The sequence below is a fragment of the Leuresthes tenuis genome, unplaced genomic scaffold (assembly GCF_036924035.1).
Source record: "Leuresthes tenuis unplaced genomic scaffold, fLeuTen1.0.hap1 SCAF_20, whole genome shotgun sequence".
Lineage (NCBI taxonomy): Eukaryota > Metazoa > Chordata > Actinopteri > Atheriniformes > Atherinopsidae > Leuresthes > Leuresthes tenuis.
The window spans coordinates 5595869-5615379 of NW_027325374.1; the positions used below are offsets into that span (position 1 = coordinate 5595869).

Consider the following 19511-nt stretch of genomic DNA (forward strand, 5'->3'; position numbering starts at 1 on the left):
TATTTTTTTCCTGAAAGTTACACATCTATGTTCAAATACACTAAGTGACTTGCACGAAAGTGGTGCATGTCGAACAACAAAGGGCTAAATCAAGTAAATTTACACTTTGAAGTCTGTGGGATCATCGCTTTTGACAATACGATGAGGATTTTATTTTGAAATCCATATTACCGGAAGTAGACCGACGGCTAGCTTGACAGTTATTTTCCCGTAAATGTGTGAGTCGCTGATAGCTTCGGCCGCAGGCGGGGCCTCAGCGGAGCAGCCGTCCAGCAACGCTGATCCGCGGCGCAGTAACGTGAGAGAAGAGCGGCTGTGTCCGGGCGGAGCACAGCATCATGGGGAAGAACTTGTTGCGCCTGAGCCTGGTCTGGGGTAAGACTTTGTTCTTTTTAAATATCAAATACAGATACATTCTTTTAAAAACCTTTTTTAAAATCTGAACTAGTTGCTTCTACATCAGCAGTTAAGAACTGTTCTGAAGAACCGTTACTGTCACGAGCGCAAGAGTGTAACGAGTGTAACGGCCAAAAATATTTAGTTTTTGTTGTCAAACTGCATGTTTTTACTTTAAAAGCGCTTAAATTTCTAAGCAAAACTGTACCTCCTGGTTTATTTAATTGTTGTCACTGTTTTAGTCAATTCTAGACAAAAAAAATTGCGCATAAAGCCTCCGATGCGTTTACCAGAGACTGTATTTGATTATGAAGTAGATAAGCAGTTTTTCCTCTTGATTTTATACATTATTTTACTTCATATTCAAGACTTTGAGGTGTTGGAAAAACAAAGAAAAAGGAAAGGTGTTTCTTTATTTACAGTACTGTGCCAAAGTCTTGATCCACCCTTTCATTTCCTTCCAAGGAGCCAGACTTTTCTGTAACCTTTCAAGTGGTCTTTAGCAGTAGTTGTCCGGGCTTTCTGAAGGCCTTTCAAGTTTGAATTTAGACTTTAGCTGTTTTATTACTCATTTTCAGTCCAGTCCTTGTACCTGACCATTTCTAGAGGATTATCCAGTTACTCTGTTACCAGCAGCATGTCACAAAGAAACGTCATTTGTTCCCATTTCTTTAGTTTCATCTATGAAAAACAGCAAAGATAACACAGTTTGAGATATAGAAAATAATAATTTTGCAGCAACAAGGTGATTCCCAAAGAGCTATTAGCTGAAAACTTGGCATATCTCAGCATGGTGTGCAGTGTGTCCTTAAAACATTTGAGGAAACTGGACAAGTGGAGGACAAAAGAAGAAGTGTCAGGCCTAAAAAACTATCTACAGCAGATGAACAGGATCTGAAAGTGATGTCCTTAAGAAAGAGGAAAAAATCCAGCAGAGACCTGACAGGACCTGAGAGATGCATCTGGACCTTCAGCTGATCCATCTACTGTTGGCCCAAGCCTCATCAGAAATGGTCTCCATGGAAGGGTGGCTGTCAAGAAGCCATTCTTAAGGAAGGGAAACAGGGAGAAAAGGCTGAGCTATGCCAAATGACACAAGAAGTGGACTGAAAATCAGTGGCAACAGGTCTTATGGAGGGATGAATCCTCCCCAGAGCCCGGACCTCAACATTATTGAAGCAGTGTGGGATCATCTGACAGAGAACGGAACAAAAGGCAGCCAACATCCAAAATGTCCTTCAAGAAGCCTGGAGAACTATTCCTGAAGACTCCTTAAAGAAATGACAGAAAGCTCGTCTCAGAGGGTTCAGGCTGTGTTGGAGAATAAAGGATAAACTTATTAGAACTGTTCAAACTCTGTTTTTGCCTCATACTCTGCATTTTCATTTATGTTTGCTCAGGTTTCAGTAAGTTGCTGCACCTATTTCCTGTTTTGCAGCCATCATATAAAGGAGTGGCTCAAGACTTTTGCACAGTACTGTTTGTGTTAAAGTGTTTCCCAAGTTTAAAGCTACAAATGTCAGAATAGAACAACTAAAAATAAGCTCCAACTCCATCCAAGGCCATCTGTAAAATACTGTTTTGACGCATGAGTGATAACAAGCTAATAATATAATACGATTTGTTGGACTTAGACTTAGGTATTAATTTAGTGTTTTACCTTAAGAAAAGACTGTGAGCGCTTCTTCCAACACTAAACATTTTGTTTACACGCTGCTGAGCAACACTTTGCTGTGTGTAGTTTGTTTCGCTCACAGCTCGGGGCTGTTGTCTCACGTGACGCGTTATGAGGTGGTCCGGCCTCAGAGACATCAGGAGAGAAGGCCAAGGAGCCTGCAGGACCACCAGGTGAGGACCTGTCACCTGTACATCACTCAGAAACTGCCCAGTTAGTGCCTGAAAACACCACAAAGATGCTTGTGTAGACCCTCAGGTGGAAAATGCATACTGTACTGAGTATTTAGAGCCTCTGCTGCTTTAATCTTTTACTCAACATCAATATCTTAAAGGAATATTAAAGGTTTGACTCCACTATATTAAACTCTACCGATAGTAACATTTAAATTTGTGTTTATAGGTAATTTTGAACAAGATTAATGTCAATTTATTCATTTCTACTTTACCTCAAGTGTTTAATTTCTGTAGCAAACTTCATGTTGAAGGATGAAGTCCTTCGGTCATTAATGATTTGATTTCCTGCAGCTTTATCCCGACAAACTTCAGTATGAGTTGGCCATCGAAGGGAGAAACCACACCGTTCATCTGGAGAAAAACAAGTAAATTTCAGATTCCTGTTTCTATTTTATTCCATTTAAAACAAAAAGCTAATATTTTCATCAATATTTAACAGGGATCTCGTTGGGAGAGGCTACTCTGAAACGCACTATTCAGAGGATGGAAAAAGAGTGACGACGTCACCAAACCAGGTGAGATTTTTAATGAAGAAGACGAAACTTTAGTTCAGTGGTTGAAAGTGTAGCGTTAATGATTAAGAAAGAGGTTGTTCGCTGTTAAACGTAGATTCCTTCATAAGAGGGGCCTAAAACAACAGTAACTTTAAAGTAAATTGTACAGGAGACATTTGAACCATAAATCATGGATGCTTGAAGAGAAATGGGTTAATTCACAGGATGATGGAAGTATTTATACACAGAATGAAAGACGTGATCATGAACAGGAGAAATAAATAACATGTGAGTTAGCTCATCTAAGCTGAGGGTCAGATCATCTGTTCAACAATGTGACGCATACTTTTTATCATTTTTAAAACAACTGTTATCTCACTGCTTCCATGAAGTTAAAAATGTAATAATCAGAATCTATTTCGCTAATTCACATAGTTTTCTGCACTTACTCGGTCAGATTCGGCGTCTCTGAGCTGCTGTTCTTGTTTTCAACCTTTGCTTAACTAATTCTAAGTGTTAACGCCTGAGAGCCACTATGTGTGTTCTGCGTGATGTTAAAAACATCTGTGAGGTTCGTGAAAAGGCTACACGTGTCTGCAGATATGTGTATTTGACCTCGGGGTGTTTGTAACCAAACCAAAAAAAAACGAAAACTGCTGCATTCCGGACGAGTGATTCATGATTTTTGTGCATGTTAAAAACAAAGAGACTTTTTATGAGGGAAGTCTGAAGCTCTCGCTGTTTCCATCCAGGAGCACTGCTTCTACCACGGACACATCGAGGGCATGGCCGACTCCTCGGTCAGCGTGGGAATCTGCTCGGGCATCAGGTTATTTCTGTAGCTTCCTCTGTGTAACTCGCCTCCTTCGGAACTGTTTTGAGTGAAAGCTTGAGGCTTTTGTGAGGCTTAAGAAACGTGTTGCTTCATCATCTTTAGTAATCTGCTTGTGGTTTAAAGTTGCTATTTTCTGTTTACTCTGCCTTTCTGGGACCTCATAAAACATTTTGGAAGTGTTTTTACAAAGCTGCTGCTCTGTTTACAGACTGTTTACTGTGGCAGTCACCTTATTTCCTGTTATACTTCATGCTGTTGTTTCCTGTGATGCTGCGCAGCGGCTTCCTGAGAGCTCGGCAGCAGGTTTACCTCATAGAGCCCCTGGGTCAGACTGAGGACGAGGACCACGCCGTTTACAGGCCGGAGCACCTGAACATCAGCAGTCGCCCCACCTGTGGCTCCTCAAACACCACCGTGGACCGGGACCTGGGCCCTCAGGTTGCAGGCCTCTTCAAATCCAGATCATGGGTACGCACTATATTTTATTTAAGCCACTCGGATCGGATGCAACATTTATCTCCTTTTCAAGTTTAAAGAGCATGTTTTATAGTCATTTAGCAGACTCTTTTATCCAAAGCGACGACAAGCTTCAATGTAGTCGGAGCCCCTGGTGCTAAATTAGTAGAAATGCATCAAAATGACAAGAACAGAAGTGCGTGATATAAAAGTTTTATTGATGAACCAGTGGGCAGAGGCAATGATTTCTGATAAAAGCTGAAGGATTGAGGGTTTCGATAGAAGCTGTCTTCTATAGAAAACTCATTTATTTAAATAAAGCTACAACAACAGATTTCTTTATAAGTGGGTCAACTGAATCGTTGTCAGTTATTGTTGTCCTGCCGTTGTTCAAGTCAGCCGACACGAGTTAAAGTGTCAGATGATTAATCTGTGATTAATAAAGCTGAATATGAATAAAGTTTCTTATGTAGTTTGTATTTTTCTTTCCTTTCAGAAGACGAAACCTCTCGCCGGTCCTCAGAGGTTCGTCGAGCTGTTGGTGGTGGTGGACAACACTGAGGTAAATGTTTCGATTTCAGCTGTAGTTCTGTCAGGAATAAATCTGATGCTGTTTGTTTCACCTCCTGCAGTACAAAAGATACGGAAAAGAGACCAACGCTCGCATTCTTGGAGCTGTGAACCATGTCGACAAGGTAACAACAAGGTTTTCAGCAGTTTTGGGCCGTTTTAACGTTGATCTCTGCACATTCGCTCCTGAACGCCTCCCCCTCCCCCTGCAGCTCTACCGCCCGCTAAACATTCGCGTTATGCTTGTGGGTTTGGAGATCTGGTCGTACAGAGACCTCATCAACGTAGACTTGAAGTCGGATACTACTCTGGACAACTTCCTGGTGTGGCGCCAGGCCGACCTTCTGCAGAGGACGAAGCACGACTGCGCCCAGTTTGTGACGTGAGGCTCGATGATGGGATTCTGTGCAGATGTTGAACGCTGTGATCCCGCCTGTTTGACCTCATGTTTTGTCTCCAACAGCGGCAAAGATTTCGAAGGAGACACGGTTGGGCTGGCTAACAAGTTCGCCATGTGCACCGGAAACTCTGGTGGAGTCAATCAGGTGGGTGTGATGACTTCTAACTACACTGGTTTTATTTGTAGCAGATAAAGTTAAGAATCTGCACCTCTTCTTCAGGATCACCATGACAGCCTGATAGGCCTCGCCTCCACCATCGCTCACGAGATGGGACATAACTTTGGCCTGTCCCATGATGCTGCCGGGTGTGTGTGTGGTCCGTTTAACAGCGAGAACTGTGTGATGGCTGAAAAGCTCAGGTAGGACGCCAGCTCTTTGTGATATTCGTGAACTTCTGAGTTTTTATAAGGAGAAATACGAAGGTTCAGACACTCGTGGTTTGAGTCAGGCCTCTGTCTGTGTACCTGAAGAAAAAGACATTTACTCTCCATCCAATGCAGCTTCCAAGGAGTTGTTTCCTTTCATTAGGCACTCATGTTTTAGGCCTTGTGTTTAATCGTATCAGTGCACTGACTAATGTGGCTGGCAGCACAATCAGACAGTAATGCCTCAGTAATATAATAACAATGTTTTTCTTCTGAAATCACAACAGGGCTCCAACGCCGCTCTCTACTCACAGCATTTCCCACAGAATGAGATCATATCTGTGGCGCTTTGAGGACACTCTGACTCAGTGTCAAGCCCAGTTCTATAGTTCTATAAATTATTACAAAAAATCTGTATCCTGTGAATCTTCCCAACACTGGTTCTTAAAGACTTGTTACAGCAAGCTCTCGACTCATGTATATCGAGACCCAATTAATAACTCTCGCCAACATTCTGCCAGCAAAGAACGTGTTTAATCCCTGCTTCCAACTGGACCAACACGCCCAGATAATGCTGCCGGCGCTCAAATCACGCCTGCATGTGTACGCTCTACAGGACTAAAACACGCCTCGGCGCTCTGCACATGCTCTAAAGTTCCTTTAAAGTTCTTTTTGCGTCTTTTTATAAAGGCAGTTAAGTGTAAGTTTTTATTATTACAGTTGAATTCCCAATAAAACTGCTCTCATTCACATATATTTCTGTTTAATTTGTCAGACGACGAAACACATCAGAAGCTAAAAATCAGCCCGTTAAGACTCACAGCGCTTAAAGTATTTCCAGACTGTCGCTCTGCTCCAAAAAAATCCTGATTTTTATAACCGCAGAGTCATTTGATGAAATCCCAGCGTTTGTGCAGTGAATTGAGCATTCGTTCAGCTTCATAGTGAACTCCTCCGCTGTCCTAAGCTGTAACATTGCTGATATGTACGTTCATGTCTGGTAACAAACTCATGAGTAAAGTAAATAAAACCTCTTAAATCGGAGCTTCAAACCTCACACCAGCAGGTTAATGCTTGTTTCTGTTAAATTCACGTGTCCACATACTTCTGTCCTTATACACGAACAAACTGAAGCTAAAGTTCCGGCGACTCTCTCGCATCTTCCTCCTGTTCAGGACGGGGGTTCAGGCGTTTCCGGAGTTTTTCAGCGACTGCAGCGTGCAGCAGCTCGCAGAGTTCATGGAGCGAGCTCAGCCCAGCTGCCTGCGCCACCCCGGCTCTGTCAGGACCATCGCCGCGGGCCCTCGCTGTGGCAACGCAATGCTGGACCCCGGAGAGGAGTGCGACTGTGGCTCTGTGGAGGTAAAGCTCCCGATGCAGCCCGCTGCCGCCATTTGTGGGCTGTTGGAAAGTTTTGAATATGTCCACTGATGAGAAAGAAGATACAGTTTTATTTTTTTGTTTCTGGCTGACTGTGTGAAGCTACAGTTGATAAAGAGTTCAAACAGAGAAGACAAACTAAAAACATGTACTTTGTTTTATTCTCTCTTTCCTAGGAGTGCAACAACCCTTGTTGTGATGCGTCAACATGTCGCCTCATTGAGGGTTCCCAGTGTGCTCATGGACAGTGCTGTGAGAGCTGTCAGGTACTGGAGCTGCTCACAGGCCAGGATTTTTTTATTTATACTCAGAAAAGCATCTAAAGCCACACATCATTTCAGTAACACAACATATAACCTAACTTCCGGCTGGTTTAGTCCATGACTCAGAACTTTTGAGTTTGATCGAGACTAAAGTCAGGAAACTTCAGTGCAGCTGGCCATAGACACATAACAAATACAACTAACTTAAAGACACCAATTCTTGAAGCACCCCTGTACTAAGAGTGGATTTCAATGACAGAACTCAATAGAATGATGACTTGTCCTAAAATAAATCTTCTAATAAAAAGGATCAGATCCCAGAGCAGATTAAAGCTTTACTGAATAATGAAGAGGACATTGAAGAATTAAAAGCTGAAAATGATAACCTTTTCTAAAAGTAGCCCCAAAGATAGAAGTTAAAGGTAGTCTAGATGCTCCTCGGTGGGTTAGATCGCAATAACCACCCCCCCCAAAAAAAATGAGAGGATTAAACAACTCTGTTATACAGCACGTATCAACCTGGAAGGTATCTTATGTGTAATTAAGGATTAAGTACAGTAACGTCATTTAGATTTCTAAATACTGACCTAAGTTTCAGCTTTGATTAAAAGATCAGTTATCTATCGACCAAGAAAAATGTTCTTTGAGCAGCTTTTTTAAAACTCTATTCGCTCATAAAGGTATTGAACACATAAAGTTTTCTACCTGAGGAGATGGAAAGTCAATGGATCAGAAAAAAGTCAACCATGAACCAGTGTTGAATGAGACGTTGTCTTTTTCTTTAAATGTGAACTTTTTGGGAGATAACATTCCCTGCGTGTGTGCTGCCTTCAACTCAGTCAGTCCAAAAGACATATTCAAGGCTGTTGAAACATTTTAGTTTTTTTTAACATATAACAGCAAAGCACTGTGACGGTTTTTACCAAACGGCAGTCTTATGCAACTGTTGAGACATAAAAGTTGGCCAACCAACAACACCTCAATAGAGACACTCCCAACTCTTCATCTATGCTGCAAGCATCAATAAAACACTCGAGCCAGCTGAGTGCGGCCCACAGAGAGGCCTCTCATACAGACACACCCGCCTTTGGCTAATAACTGTGGACATTGACATCATTCTTCAAACCAGCGGCACTTTAATAAAAACAGGAAACAGAGGGTGGCATCCTCCTGTTTCTGTGTTCTGCTGCTCACCACATCCTTCCTCCGATGACAGTTTCAAGGACTGGAAGAAACAAATGAGCTAATTACACTAATTCAGACCTAGCTTGTACTGAGGGGGGGGCAATCAAACTTCCAAGCTTCTTCTTTATTAACCTGCCATGTGTTTGAACCCACAGTTAAAGGCATCCAGCAGTGTGTGCAGGAAGTCCGTCGGCACCTGCGACCTGCCTGAATTCTGCACCGGACAGTCGCAGGAGTGTCCCGAAGACAGCTTCGAGATGAACGGCAAACCCTGCTACAACCAGGCGCCGGGCTACTGCTACAACGGCCAGTGTCCCACACGGGAGCATCACTGCTGGAGGCTGTTTGGAGCCGGTACGTGTGTTCTCCACACGCCGCAGCCCGTTTCCTTTTCTTTTGACTTGAGCAGCTGAGCCTCCAGGAGCTGCACTTACCGATGTATTTTTATTTGGATTTGTGGAGACACTTAAAGGCTAAAAATGGTGGACTCGGCGACACTTGATTGTTTATGAAACTCTTAATTTGTTTCTTCTTGCAGGGGCCAGAGACGGACCTGATCTGTGTTTCAAACTGAACGGACGGGGTGAGGAAGGTGCCAACTGTGGACGGGACAAATCTGGCTTCCGCCCCTGTTCTTCCACGTATGTTTCAGTGTTCACTCTGATCCAGACACAAGGCTGTGCAGAAGTCTTGAGCCACCTCTCCTCTGTTTGTATTTTCCTTCCAAGGAGCCAGACTTTCTTAAAACCGTCAAAAGTTTTTCTTTGAATTTTGGCTGCTTTTTTTCCACTTAACACTTAACTTATGAATCATTACTCATATTATGAACCATCGTTGTGGTTACACATAACAGACAACTTCAGGCACTTTGTTACTCCTTAGAACTTACAAACTGTATTTAGATGTATGTTTGCACACGTTTCAGTAAGACTTTTGCACAGTGCTGTACATTTGGGGAATTTATAGTGGATATATACTGAGCTCTCAACAAGCTTTCGATTCACTTTTCAATCTTTTTTTCAGGAATCTGAAGTGTGGGTCTATATTTTGTGTCGGAGGGGGCGAGTCCATCACAGGTAAACGGGCAGGATACACCAAGCTCGGTATTGAATGTAAACTAGCTGTGGAGGACGATAAGACTAGAAACATTGACATGGTGCCTAAAGGAACCAGTTGTGGACCAAATAAGGTAAAACTCTCCGAACTGAAACATTACATGACACTTATTTAATATGATGTTGGGTGTTCTGTTCAGATTTAAATGTTTGTGCGCAGGTTTGCCTCAACAACACGTGTGTGGATGTAGCAGTTTATGGCAAAAAGGAAGAATGTGCAAAGAAATGCAATAACAAGGGGGTAAGTTTTAGATAAAAGGCTCACACACCTTTATGCTGCAGGCCAGCCTACCCGAAGATGACACCTGCCTGAATGACAATAATTTGCATTACATATAACCTAAAATCTTTGATAGCTTCCAGGTTTTCATCTCCATACATTTTTGGCTTTGGTCACAAAAGATATGCTTTATTTATCGTGAGTAAACTGGAATATTCACGGCTGTATTAAGGAGAGCTGGATACTTGATTACATTCAAACTTACATGTTGTGCTTCGGGTCCCAGAACGTTTTCCCAAGCCTCCTCCAGCTCGATCACATGCAGCTGAGACTCCCACCAGCCAGGCTGGCCGACGTCCAGCTGGCTCCCAAAACTCACCAATGAGCTGAAATACAGTAATTACACAGCTCCTCTTGCATTTACAAACGTTCTCGTACAGAAAAGATCAAATTCTGATGGTATAGTCATTTAAAAAAAATTTCAAGTGAATTCTTCTCAAATACATGTGCAGGTGGGAGAAACACTTTTTGGGTCATCCGATGAATGTGGCCACTCAACCAGCACCACCCCCAGAGGCTTGGGAATACAAGGGCAGGCTCTGACTATGAGTGGGACTTTAAATCAGATCCTTTAGATGTGATAAGGTAATTTAAACAGTGGGAGGGACGTGATGATGAAGCGATATGGAGCCTCAGAGGACTAGCTGTTAAGAGGATGCTGGTATGGGCCTCCACAGCAAATAATCTACAAATCTGTATGATGCTTAAGCGCATGTCACTAAACATGGCTGCTCCATGTGCTGCAGACAGCGTTATTATTTCTATGGGTATAAGTCTGAGTCTGTCAGTCTGAGGATGTCTGGCTGTTTCTGAAACGTCTGGTTGAAGGATTATAGAAATGTTTTCCCTTCAAACTTCAGGCCTGTATGTTTTATTTGCCAAGTAGATGAGGGCTGATTTCAAAACAAAGAAAAATAAAAATCAGCAGAGATTTGGCCGATTATAATCAGTTATTTATGTACAAAACATACAGTGGCATTTTTTATAAAAACCTTTATTTATCAAGTTTGTGCACAAACTGCTTCTTCCTTTCTTTTTCCCTGTATGACCAAAATGTGATGACGAGCATTAACTTGTGGAGTCGCTGTAACTGGTGATTAGGTTCTATGGAGCGTTTGTGTCAGAAATGTTGGACAGAGGCTGTGGTTCCTCATCACAGGTTCGAGTCCCGGCCCGGGGGCCTTTGCTGCGTGTCTTCCCCCACTCTCACTGCTCCCTTTCCTGTCTACCTACTGTTACATAAAGGCCACTAACTCGTGGAAATCTTACATATGTATCCATTGGTGTGACTGCATGCATTCAGACTTTTTTATTAAGTGTTAAGTGTTTTGTGTCAGTTACAAAGTCTTAAGTTGAACTTTTACTGAGAAGTGACCAGTGTGCTCATTCAAACACGACGCAGACATGTTCAGCTACTGTCAAAGTGATGGAAAATATCTTTGAAGATCTTTAAAAATCGGTTTTCCTGAAACTTGCATTTCTTGATCTCACTGACAACTTTTTATCTTAAGGTGTGCAACCACAAGAACGAGTGCAACTGCAGCCCCGGCTGGGCTCCACCTCACTGCGACGTCCAGTACGCAGATTTACCTCAAGGTACAGAGGAGAAACCTTAAAACCTTTAGGTTTAGCTGTGGCTCTGTCTCAGGTGAAATTCAAATCTCAGTGACCAGCATAGATGAATCATTCTTCCAGGAAGAAACATGAATGATTCATAATGAGTGAGCTCAAGTGTCTCGAGGCACTGACTCTTTGATTTGACCAGAGTTTCAGCCGGACTACGCGGCTGTAAAACATTACATCATTCTTAGTTGTTGGGCTTGCTGAATCATTCTGCAACTACTCTGTCCTCAAAGTACATGTGCAGAACTTTTGTTCAGTTTGTCTAAGCTTAATTTAAATGAACAGACATGAGTTTTAGAGAGTTTATCAACTCTCATGGACACAAAAGACATTCTCACACTTCTTATAACCTAAGCTGGTATATTATTATATCAAGATTCCCATTTTTATTATTATTCCCAGTTTTTTGCTTTTTTCAGTGAGGTAAGAAGCAAACTAAAAAATTGATTAAAGCTTTTTACTTTAATCAAAAGGACTGCATTTCCATCTCATATTCACTTTAAATCCGGCCCAAAAAAAAGAGAAATGTAGCCCAAAATGAAGCCTTTAAATCAATGTTTAATCTAGTGGCCAGCAGGGGGCGACGCTTGTAGTTGAAACAGATTTTTACTCATAAAATAGATGGACGCAGCTACCATGGCATAACATTTACGAACTCACATTCAGAATCCTCGTGTTCATGTCCATTGTTTTTGAAAACAGAAACGATGGATTTGAGACACTCCCATAGGTTATCAGATCCTGTGCACTGCTTTATAGTTTGTTTAACTCCAAATGAGACCGTAATTCACAAAACAGCCATCATGGTTTATTCAAAGATGTGACACTTGTCATTAGGACCCTAAACTCATCATGAAAATGTTTCCTGAGCCGATGAATCAAATGAGAAGGACTCATTTTCACGTTGAGTTCTGTAAAATTGACCTTTTACAGTCACAGGTGTCGCCCCCTGTTGGACACTACACAGAGTGCACGCTTACAGCATGTTTGCATGGAGTTGATTTTCAAACAGAGAGGCTACATGAATCAATTTGTAAACAGAAGTCTATGTGTGACTACTTTACAGTTACTTTACTCGCCACCTTTCTATGAACTCAGGTGCACCCGACTGTTGTATAAAGTTTGAGCTACGAACTAAAACGCCTACGTCAACATGTGATTTTTTTTTTTTTTACCACCTTAGTTAAGAAAGTTACGATGCTTGCAAATAAACCCACGTAGCAAATGTACTTTCAAGGGTCCAGTGTGTGGGATGAAGTGACATCTAGTGGCTCAAGTTGCAAACTGCAATCAACTTAACAACAGTCAGTATATTGTTTGCCCCTTCTGGGCTTCTGTAGGAACACAACAGAGGGTGGAGAACAGAGACCTTTTTACCACAGTTTATAGCACAGAGTGAAGCTCTAACCGTGTAATGTACCTGCAGGTCAGAATGTGATAATAGCCGGAGTGTGCGCAGCTCTCTCAACCCTCCTGGTCATCACCGTGGTGATCGCAGGGCTGATGTGCTGTAAGAAGAACAACATGGACAACTACACCCATAAAAGGTAGTTTCTTTCTCTTGGGTTTGGATTTTTTGGGTTTAGTTTTTTCCCAGCTGAATAAGATTCGTGTTCACAGGAAGGTGCTTTCAGCTCAGGGCAAGTTGAACCCGACGTTTCAGGAAGCGAGCGTTAAAGACAGACCTCAGATCAGCCAGCCCACTCTCATGGAGTCCACAGCGTCACAGGCCTGCAGTCCTCTGATGGTGACTGTGACCCCCAGCAGACCTGCCCCAAGGGTACCGACCTCCCCGATGTGTTGGCAGGTTATATTTCCTCTTTGCACTTCAATGATAGTGACAAAGTTCCTTTTCTTCTCCAGCCTCAACAGAAGGTGTCTTCGGTGTCTTCTACCTCTGAAATTGAGATGGTGAGCTTTCTGTTTTTAATCCTTTAAAGCGATTTAAATGCGTAATTCAAGCTGTGGATCACGTTCAGAGTTTGATACGTAAGTCTTGAGTCTCTAATGTTGTGTTCAAGTGAACTATGTAAGTGGCAAGATTACACGTAAAGTCAATGGAAGTTCTTCCTCATCGCTAAAGAGGCATTGAAATTTTCACAAGAAGGGAGAAGAAATAAAAAAATTCTGACATGGATACTTGAATTTATACTGTGAGCTGGGTCTTATCATCCTTTATCTGTCAAATCTGGATATTTTTTTATCCCAATTTAATGTAGTAAATCTTTGGCACAAAGGTATCAGATACTCAAGAAGATTCATTTACCAGTAACATTATCAATGTCCAACTTCAGTATTACCACAGAACTCATGAAGTTTTGAGTGTCTGCATGTAAAGTACAAACCGAAACATCTCAATGATTTATTTTCCTCTTTGTTGTCCCCACAGACCAAACCTCTACCTCCATCCAAACCTTTACCACCGCTGTATAAAGCCCAGGTGAGTCTTTTTGAAAGTGATTTGTACAGACTAATATTTTGCTGGTTTGGGCCTGTTTACTCTGGACCGTACGCTGGTGGTTACACAATATCACATAATCCAACATATCTGTGGATAACAGATTCATTTAAGTTTGTGCTAAAAACTGAAATATTTTCCAGTTATTTGATCTCAGTTCAAAGTAAACTGCGACAGCAGCATTTATGTAAAAAACACTCACTCTGTATTGGTGTGGCACAGTTTCTAAGAGGCTAATCATTCTGCCCTCTTCTGTAAGTGTGCTACATGTCTAATTTTAGATCCAATGTCATAGTCTTTAAATTACTCTCTGAAGTTTTTACAAAACAACTATTTTCATCTAGATGTGGTCTAAGATGGTTCAGATCCTTTTCCTGCATTTACCCCAGACCGCAGGGTAATCCCGTGGTAACAGTGGTCAGTGTCGTAACAGCTTGAGATGATAGCGATACAATAAAGAAACAGGAAATCAAACAGTCACCGAACTCCAGGAATCATCAAAGTCTTACAGCTGTGTTCTGAAAACCCTCCCTGTAAACATCAGCATTAAATGCCGAGGAAGCAGCCAGAAAAGAAGCAACGTCTAAAATCCATCTTGCTTTGCTTTTCAGTATCAAGGAGCCAAACCAAGCCCTCCACCTGTACCTCCAGTCAAGCCCAGCCCTCCTCCAGCAGCCAGAATCAAGTCCAGTACTCCTCCTCAGCCCCCAGTGAAACCTCGACTCCACAGACTCACATGAAATTCTCCTTGAGAGGATCGGGTCGTTCAAAAGGTTGAGTCACAGCTTGGAAAAGTTTGCTCTTATTGTGCAGAGTGATGCGTCACCAAAGCAGAACATCTTTGATGGTGCGAGATTAACAGCAGAACCGCTGTTCTTTGTTCTTTGTTCCTAAAATCCTCTTTTCTTAATTTATGTTTAGCAGACGCCGAGTCATCTCACTGACCGTTTTAAACATTCACTTACTTTCTGTGTAAGGGACTGTGTAAAGGTTTTAGTGGGGTGTGCAGGGATCAGGTTTGTGGGTTATTTAGCTTTCCTTTTTGCTTCATTTGTTTTGGAAAAGCACCTCATATTTGTTTTGCTTTTCAGCCTGTATTTGAGCTTCCTCAGAGCTGGGGAGCTATAATCTATCTTTTTATTCTCTCCATGGCTCAGACAGCTGTACATACCTTCATAGTGAGTTAATCTGCCCGGCTACAAGCTCGCCATTTAGCTCAAACCTTCCACTCATTTACAACTCTTATCAGGAATAATTCTCTTAAAAAGTCACTTTCTCTGCTGAGTAACAAACAGCAAACGGGCCACTTTTAGACCAAAATTAGCACGTCAAAATGGGTTTTCATTCTCTGGTAAGTTTCAGAGGCTCCATGTAAGACAATATAGATGCTAAATGTGTGTTTTCGTACAGAAAAAATTAGCTGTGTCCACTCTTGTTGCCTTAACAACAGCATCAGCATGCGCAGGCAGTGTTTCCATCAATGCCGATCGGAGCTGAAGCCGATAAATACCCCTGACTATTCAGCATTTTACTGGATGCCGATTAAACACTTTGGCATTGCACCCAAAGCCAATCATTAGCGAGTGTTTGTCGGTTTTTATAACTAGTGTAAAAGATTTTTTTTAAAAGGCTGGCTAAAGCTGGAAATATACGTTTACCGCGCGTTCACGTAAGCAACCGTCTCCGTTCCCAGTGTAACTGCTCACATACTTCCTGTGTAGTTTGTTACCGGAGGATTCCACGAGGGCACACAGGGTTTACAGGAGCCAATCACAAGCTGATAAACCGTAAACATGGCGTCAATAGAAGAGGTTAGCGTTAGCTTAAGGTCAGAAGGCCCCTAAACCAAGCACAGCGCGACATTGTATCGTCGTTATGCTACTGAGCGAAACTAACGATGAAAAACATCCAAACTTTAAAAAGAAATACACGAGGCGGCCACGATAAACAACAACAGCAAGCGTGTTAAAACGGTCGACACTTGGAAAGTGGTAGAGACCAAAGATAGAGCTAAAACAGAGTCAATGTTGGAGTAAAACTCACAGGTCGACAAACACCGAACATTATGAAACTGCACAGTAGTACACAGAAAATTATCGATTATCATCTAAACACCTGGTAAATGAAGAGCTGTGAAAATGTTTCTACGGTAATGTCTCAGTAATTATGAGCTTTATCAGCAGAGAATGATCTGAAACCTGGAAAGAGAGTTTACATGTAACATGGAGTAAAAGTAGTATTTATTTCATAGTGGTTTAACCACATTTCTCCAAAACCAGAGTAAGCCCTGAGTCCAGATCCCACCCGAGCCTCCCGACGGTTTCAGAGTAAGTTATGAAACTACCAGGATGGGAATCTGCGTTGGTCCTGAGACAAAGTTTCTGAAACAACTAAACACAGCAGCTTATTTCTGGTGCCTTTAGGTGGCCAAAAATCTAGCCAAAGCCAAAGATACAAACCCAGATTCCTCTTTAAATATCCTTCCAAAGCAGTTAGTTTTGCTGTACTTGAAAACTAAGAATGGTACAAACAGTATCGTAGACTTTGCACTGTGATTCATCCGGAAACATTTCCATGCTGCTTTGTCTGGTGTCATCACCCAGAGGGGCGTATGACAGAGCCTCGAGGAGCTTTTAACTTATTTAAAGCACTGATGTTTCCTAGAGCTGCAATCATGAGGTTTTATACTTTATACATCACCTATTAAATTATTAGTTTGTAACCAGTTGTTTCTACAATACAAACCATGAGTGTGCATGATAAGAAGCCTGCTTTCTAATGTGTTGCAAATGACTGATTGAATGTAAAAATTGGACTTGTTGCAAGAAATAAAAAGTGCACTTTACTTGAACAATGTGATCCGGTTGCATCAGCAGTTTATGCAAACCTTTATGTGAACAGTCGGTCTTTGTGTAACATGTTTATGACACAACCCAGCCAACGGCTGCGTCTTCAGTCAACAGGAGATCTTTGGTGAAGATTAAAAGGAAACGAGCAGAGCGAGTCACATCACCTGGGTTTCCTGATCTGAGTATTTCTTCTCTTCTAACTCAACACAAACGTTACGCTCCATGTTCTCTGTGGAAACGATGAACTCTCAAAATAAACGGACAAAGAAGCAGTAAAGAACCACGCTGATTCGTTTCTACGCTTCAACACTTCAGTCTGTCGTCCATATGAAGTTGATCAGAGAATTTTAACCAAACGATTAATGACTCAAAGCCTCATTTAACGGGTTTAACAGCAGCCAAATAATTTATGATCACGACATCGTTTGGAACTTAAAGGCTAAGAAACAAATTACAAACATCCACCAAATTCCCCGTGAAAAATACATCGTCATGGCAACGATACACGAAACTACTACGAATATGAACTGCTCTACGAAGTCCTAGTTTAACGTGCTTTTTACACGTCTCAGTATTTAAAAGGACTCGATTTACCGTCTGATAAAGAAGTTTATTCAGCTGAACTTTTTTAATCTGTCACCTTATTTTTATTCTGTTCTGCAGACTTTCTATGACAACATGAATTTATTACTAATAACAATAATAATCTATAAATAAGAAAAGGTATTATTGGATTGAAATAAATCAGAATAAAAACACGAGGTTCATTTCTTGGCCATAAAAAGGAAATCTGAACACGCTCGAAGCCATTTTTCTATTTTTGCAACAGGACTGAAGATGATATTAGATGCAACTGGAATGGTTAAACGGACTCTTTTACAGACACAGTCGGCCTTCTATAAATCTATAAATCGGATACATTTAGCCGGGAGGTCAGCTCTACCCTGCAGAGCATTTTTTGCTTCTTACTCTGCCAACAGCTTTGCTGCTTTGGTTGAGTTTCACCTGTTTTCACACGCAGCAGCTCGAATACAGCCGCCAAACACAAACACAAACCAGCCGCCAAACACAACCACAAACCAGCAGCTCGAACACAGCCGCCAAACACAGCCACAAACCAGCCGCCAAACACAGCCACAAACCAGCAGCTCGAACACAGCCGCCAAACACAGCCACAAACCAGCCGCCAAACACAACCACAAACCAGCCGCCAAACACAACCACAAACCAGCAGCTCGAACACAGCCGCCAAACACAGCCACAAACCAGCCGCCAAACACAGCCACAAACCAGCCGCCAAACACAACCACAAACCAGCCGCCAAACACAGCCACAAACCAGCCGCTGAACGCAGTGGAACGTCTTAAAATGGTCAAAAGAGACTCAAACCGAAGCTAAAAGAGAGCTGAGCTGATTTATAGACATGCGCCAAAGTATGTGGAGTAATCTGGTTAAATCAATCATGTTCAATGTGTTGATCCAAAACCACAATCTCCAACTGATGAGTTCCCATCAGTGCAGCCTACAGCTGGGAATCAGGACTCTGTGCAGACAAGCTCTACCCCGGCAAACACTGACAACCCGTCTATTAAAACATAACTCATACGACTCCCACAATAGACAGACGTGTAAATGTAACGGTTAAAGAATCAGATTTCAGGCTCTGGCGTAAATCAGCACTCAGACATGGGAGCCGAGCTGTAAGGAATGTGAGGAGGAGCAGGAGTTCTGGCTTCTCACCGAGAGCTCGTCTGACTCACGCCGATTCACCAGCCAAGCAGGTAATAAAACACAGTTTACAACCAGAGCGGCTTGTTTTACAGCGACAAACGTTGTCAGAACTCGTCACCGGGCTGGTTCTGCTGCAGAGGGTTAGCCGTGCAGAGCCGTTTATTTACCCACTTTCAGAACATTCCTCAAGAAAGAGCACAGCACACCCAGAGATGCATTTTTCAAACCGTCTCACACGGGAACAATAACAGAAATCCACAGACGACCATCTGTCAGACTTAAACATTTCAACATGTGCAGAAATGCAAAGCTTGAGATCGTATCTGAAACTCTGCGGCGGGGGAGCAGAAGTGACCTGGCATGACTCTTCATGGTGGTAACAAATCATTTCCTGACAGATGCAGTGAAACAGTCGAGCTCGACACAGGGTCAGGAAACACTTCAATCAGGTCATGAGAAGGGAGGAAGAAGAGAAAAAGATCATCTACACAGCTCAGTGACACGCCGTTAATCACTCAGACTGAAGGCCGAGCATCTTTGGTTCAACAACTGACTCACTTTCTGTCGATTGTTTCCAGTCTTCTGTTGAGTCCTAAGTTTAAAACCTACGTGAACAAAAAAATACGAGTCTGCAACCACACAGGATGCCTTAAACTCTGCTTTAAACTAGTTTACAGTCACACAGAGGGGGGGACGAAGCTAATGTGACCATTTCAGCAGAGAAGTGGCTGAAGGAGCGCCTCAAGTTCAGGATTGTTGGAAAGAATTTACATGAAGAGATATTTTATCACCCCTAAAAATGAAGGGAATGCAGAAGGATCCCAGGCTCTGGGCCGTGCTGGAGCCTCACTGAGCTAAGGAGGCAAGATCGTTAATTCAGTATTGGGCTTTAAAGGGGAACTCCGGTATTTTTAAACCTAGACCTTATTCCTGGCATGAAATACGTTCATCTACTCACGTAGTACGCGTTCATTCATTCATTTGGCTTAAAGTATTGGTGAAATAAAGGCAGATAATGCCTTATTTAGAGGCTGCATCGTCTAAGCCCCCGTTCACTGCGTAATATGGATCTGGAGTTATCTAAATATCTTCCGAAGGACGCCGACTTTCACCAAACTGTTCTCTGTGAGTAGATAAACGCATTTCATGACAGAAATAAGGTTTAAAAATACCGGCATTCCCCTTTAAGATGAGAGGAT

General features: G+C 42.3%; 1 protein-coding gene across 1 annotated transcript; it reads left to right on the forward strand.

The window, feature by feature from the left end:
* Positions 1 to 270: 270 nt before the first annotated feature.
* adam8b (ADAM metallopeptidase domain 8b) lies at positions 271 to 15346 on the forward strand. Its single transcript, XM_072373506.1, has 23 exons — positions 271 to 375; positions 2138 to 2244; positions 2599 to 2672; positions 2747 to 2822; positions 3554 to 3630; positions 3915 to 4104; positions 4589 to 4654; positions 4725 to 4787; positions 4875 to 5044; positions 5126 to 5207; positions 5283 to 5422; positions 6604 to 6790; positions 6985 to 7074; positions 8412 to 8610; positions 8795 to 8897; positions 9280 to 9445; positions 9532 to 9612; positions 11163 to 11247; positions 12701 to 12821; positions 12895 to 13054; positions 13138 to 13185; positions 13664 to 13714; positions 14344 to 15346. The coding sequence occupies exons 1-23, from the start codon at positions 339 to 341 to the stop codon at positions 14470 to 14472; spliced, it is 2502 nt and encodes an 833-aa protein (XP_072229607.1). The 5' UTR covers positions 271 to 338; the 3' UTR covers positions 14473 to 15346.
* Positions 15347 to 19511: the final 4165 nt, after the last annotated feature.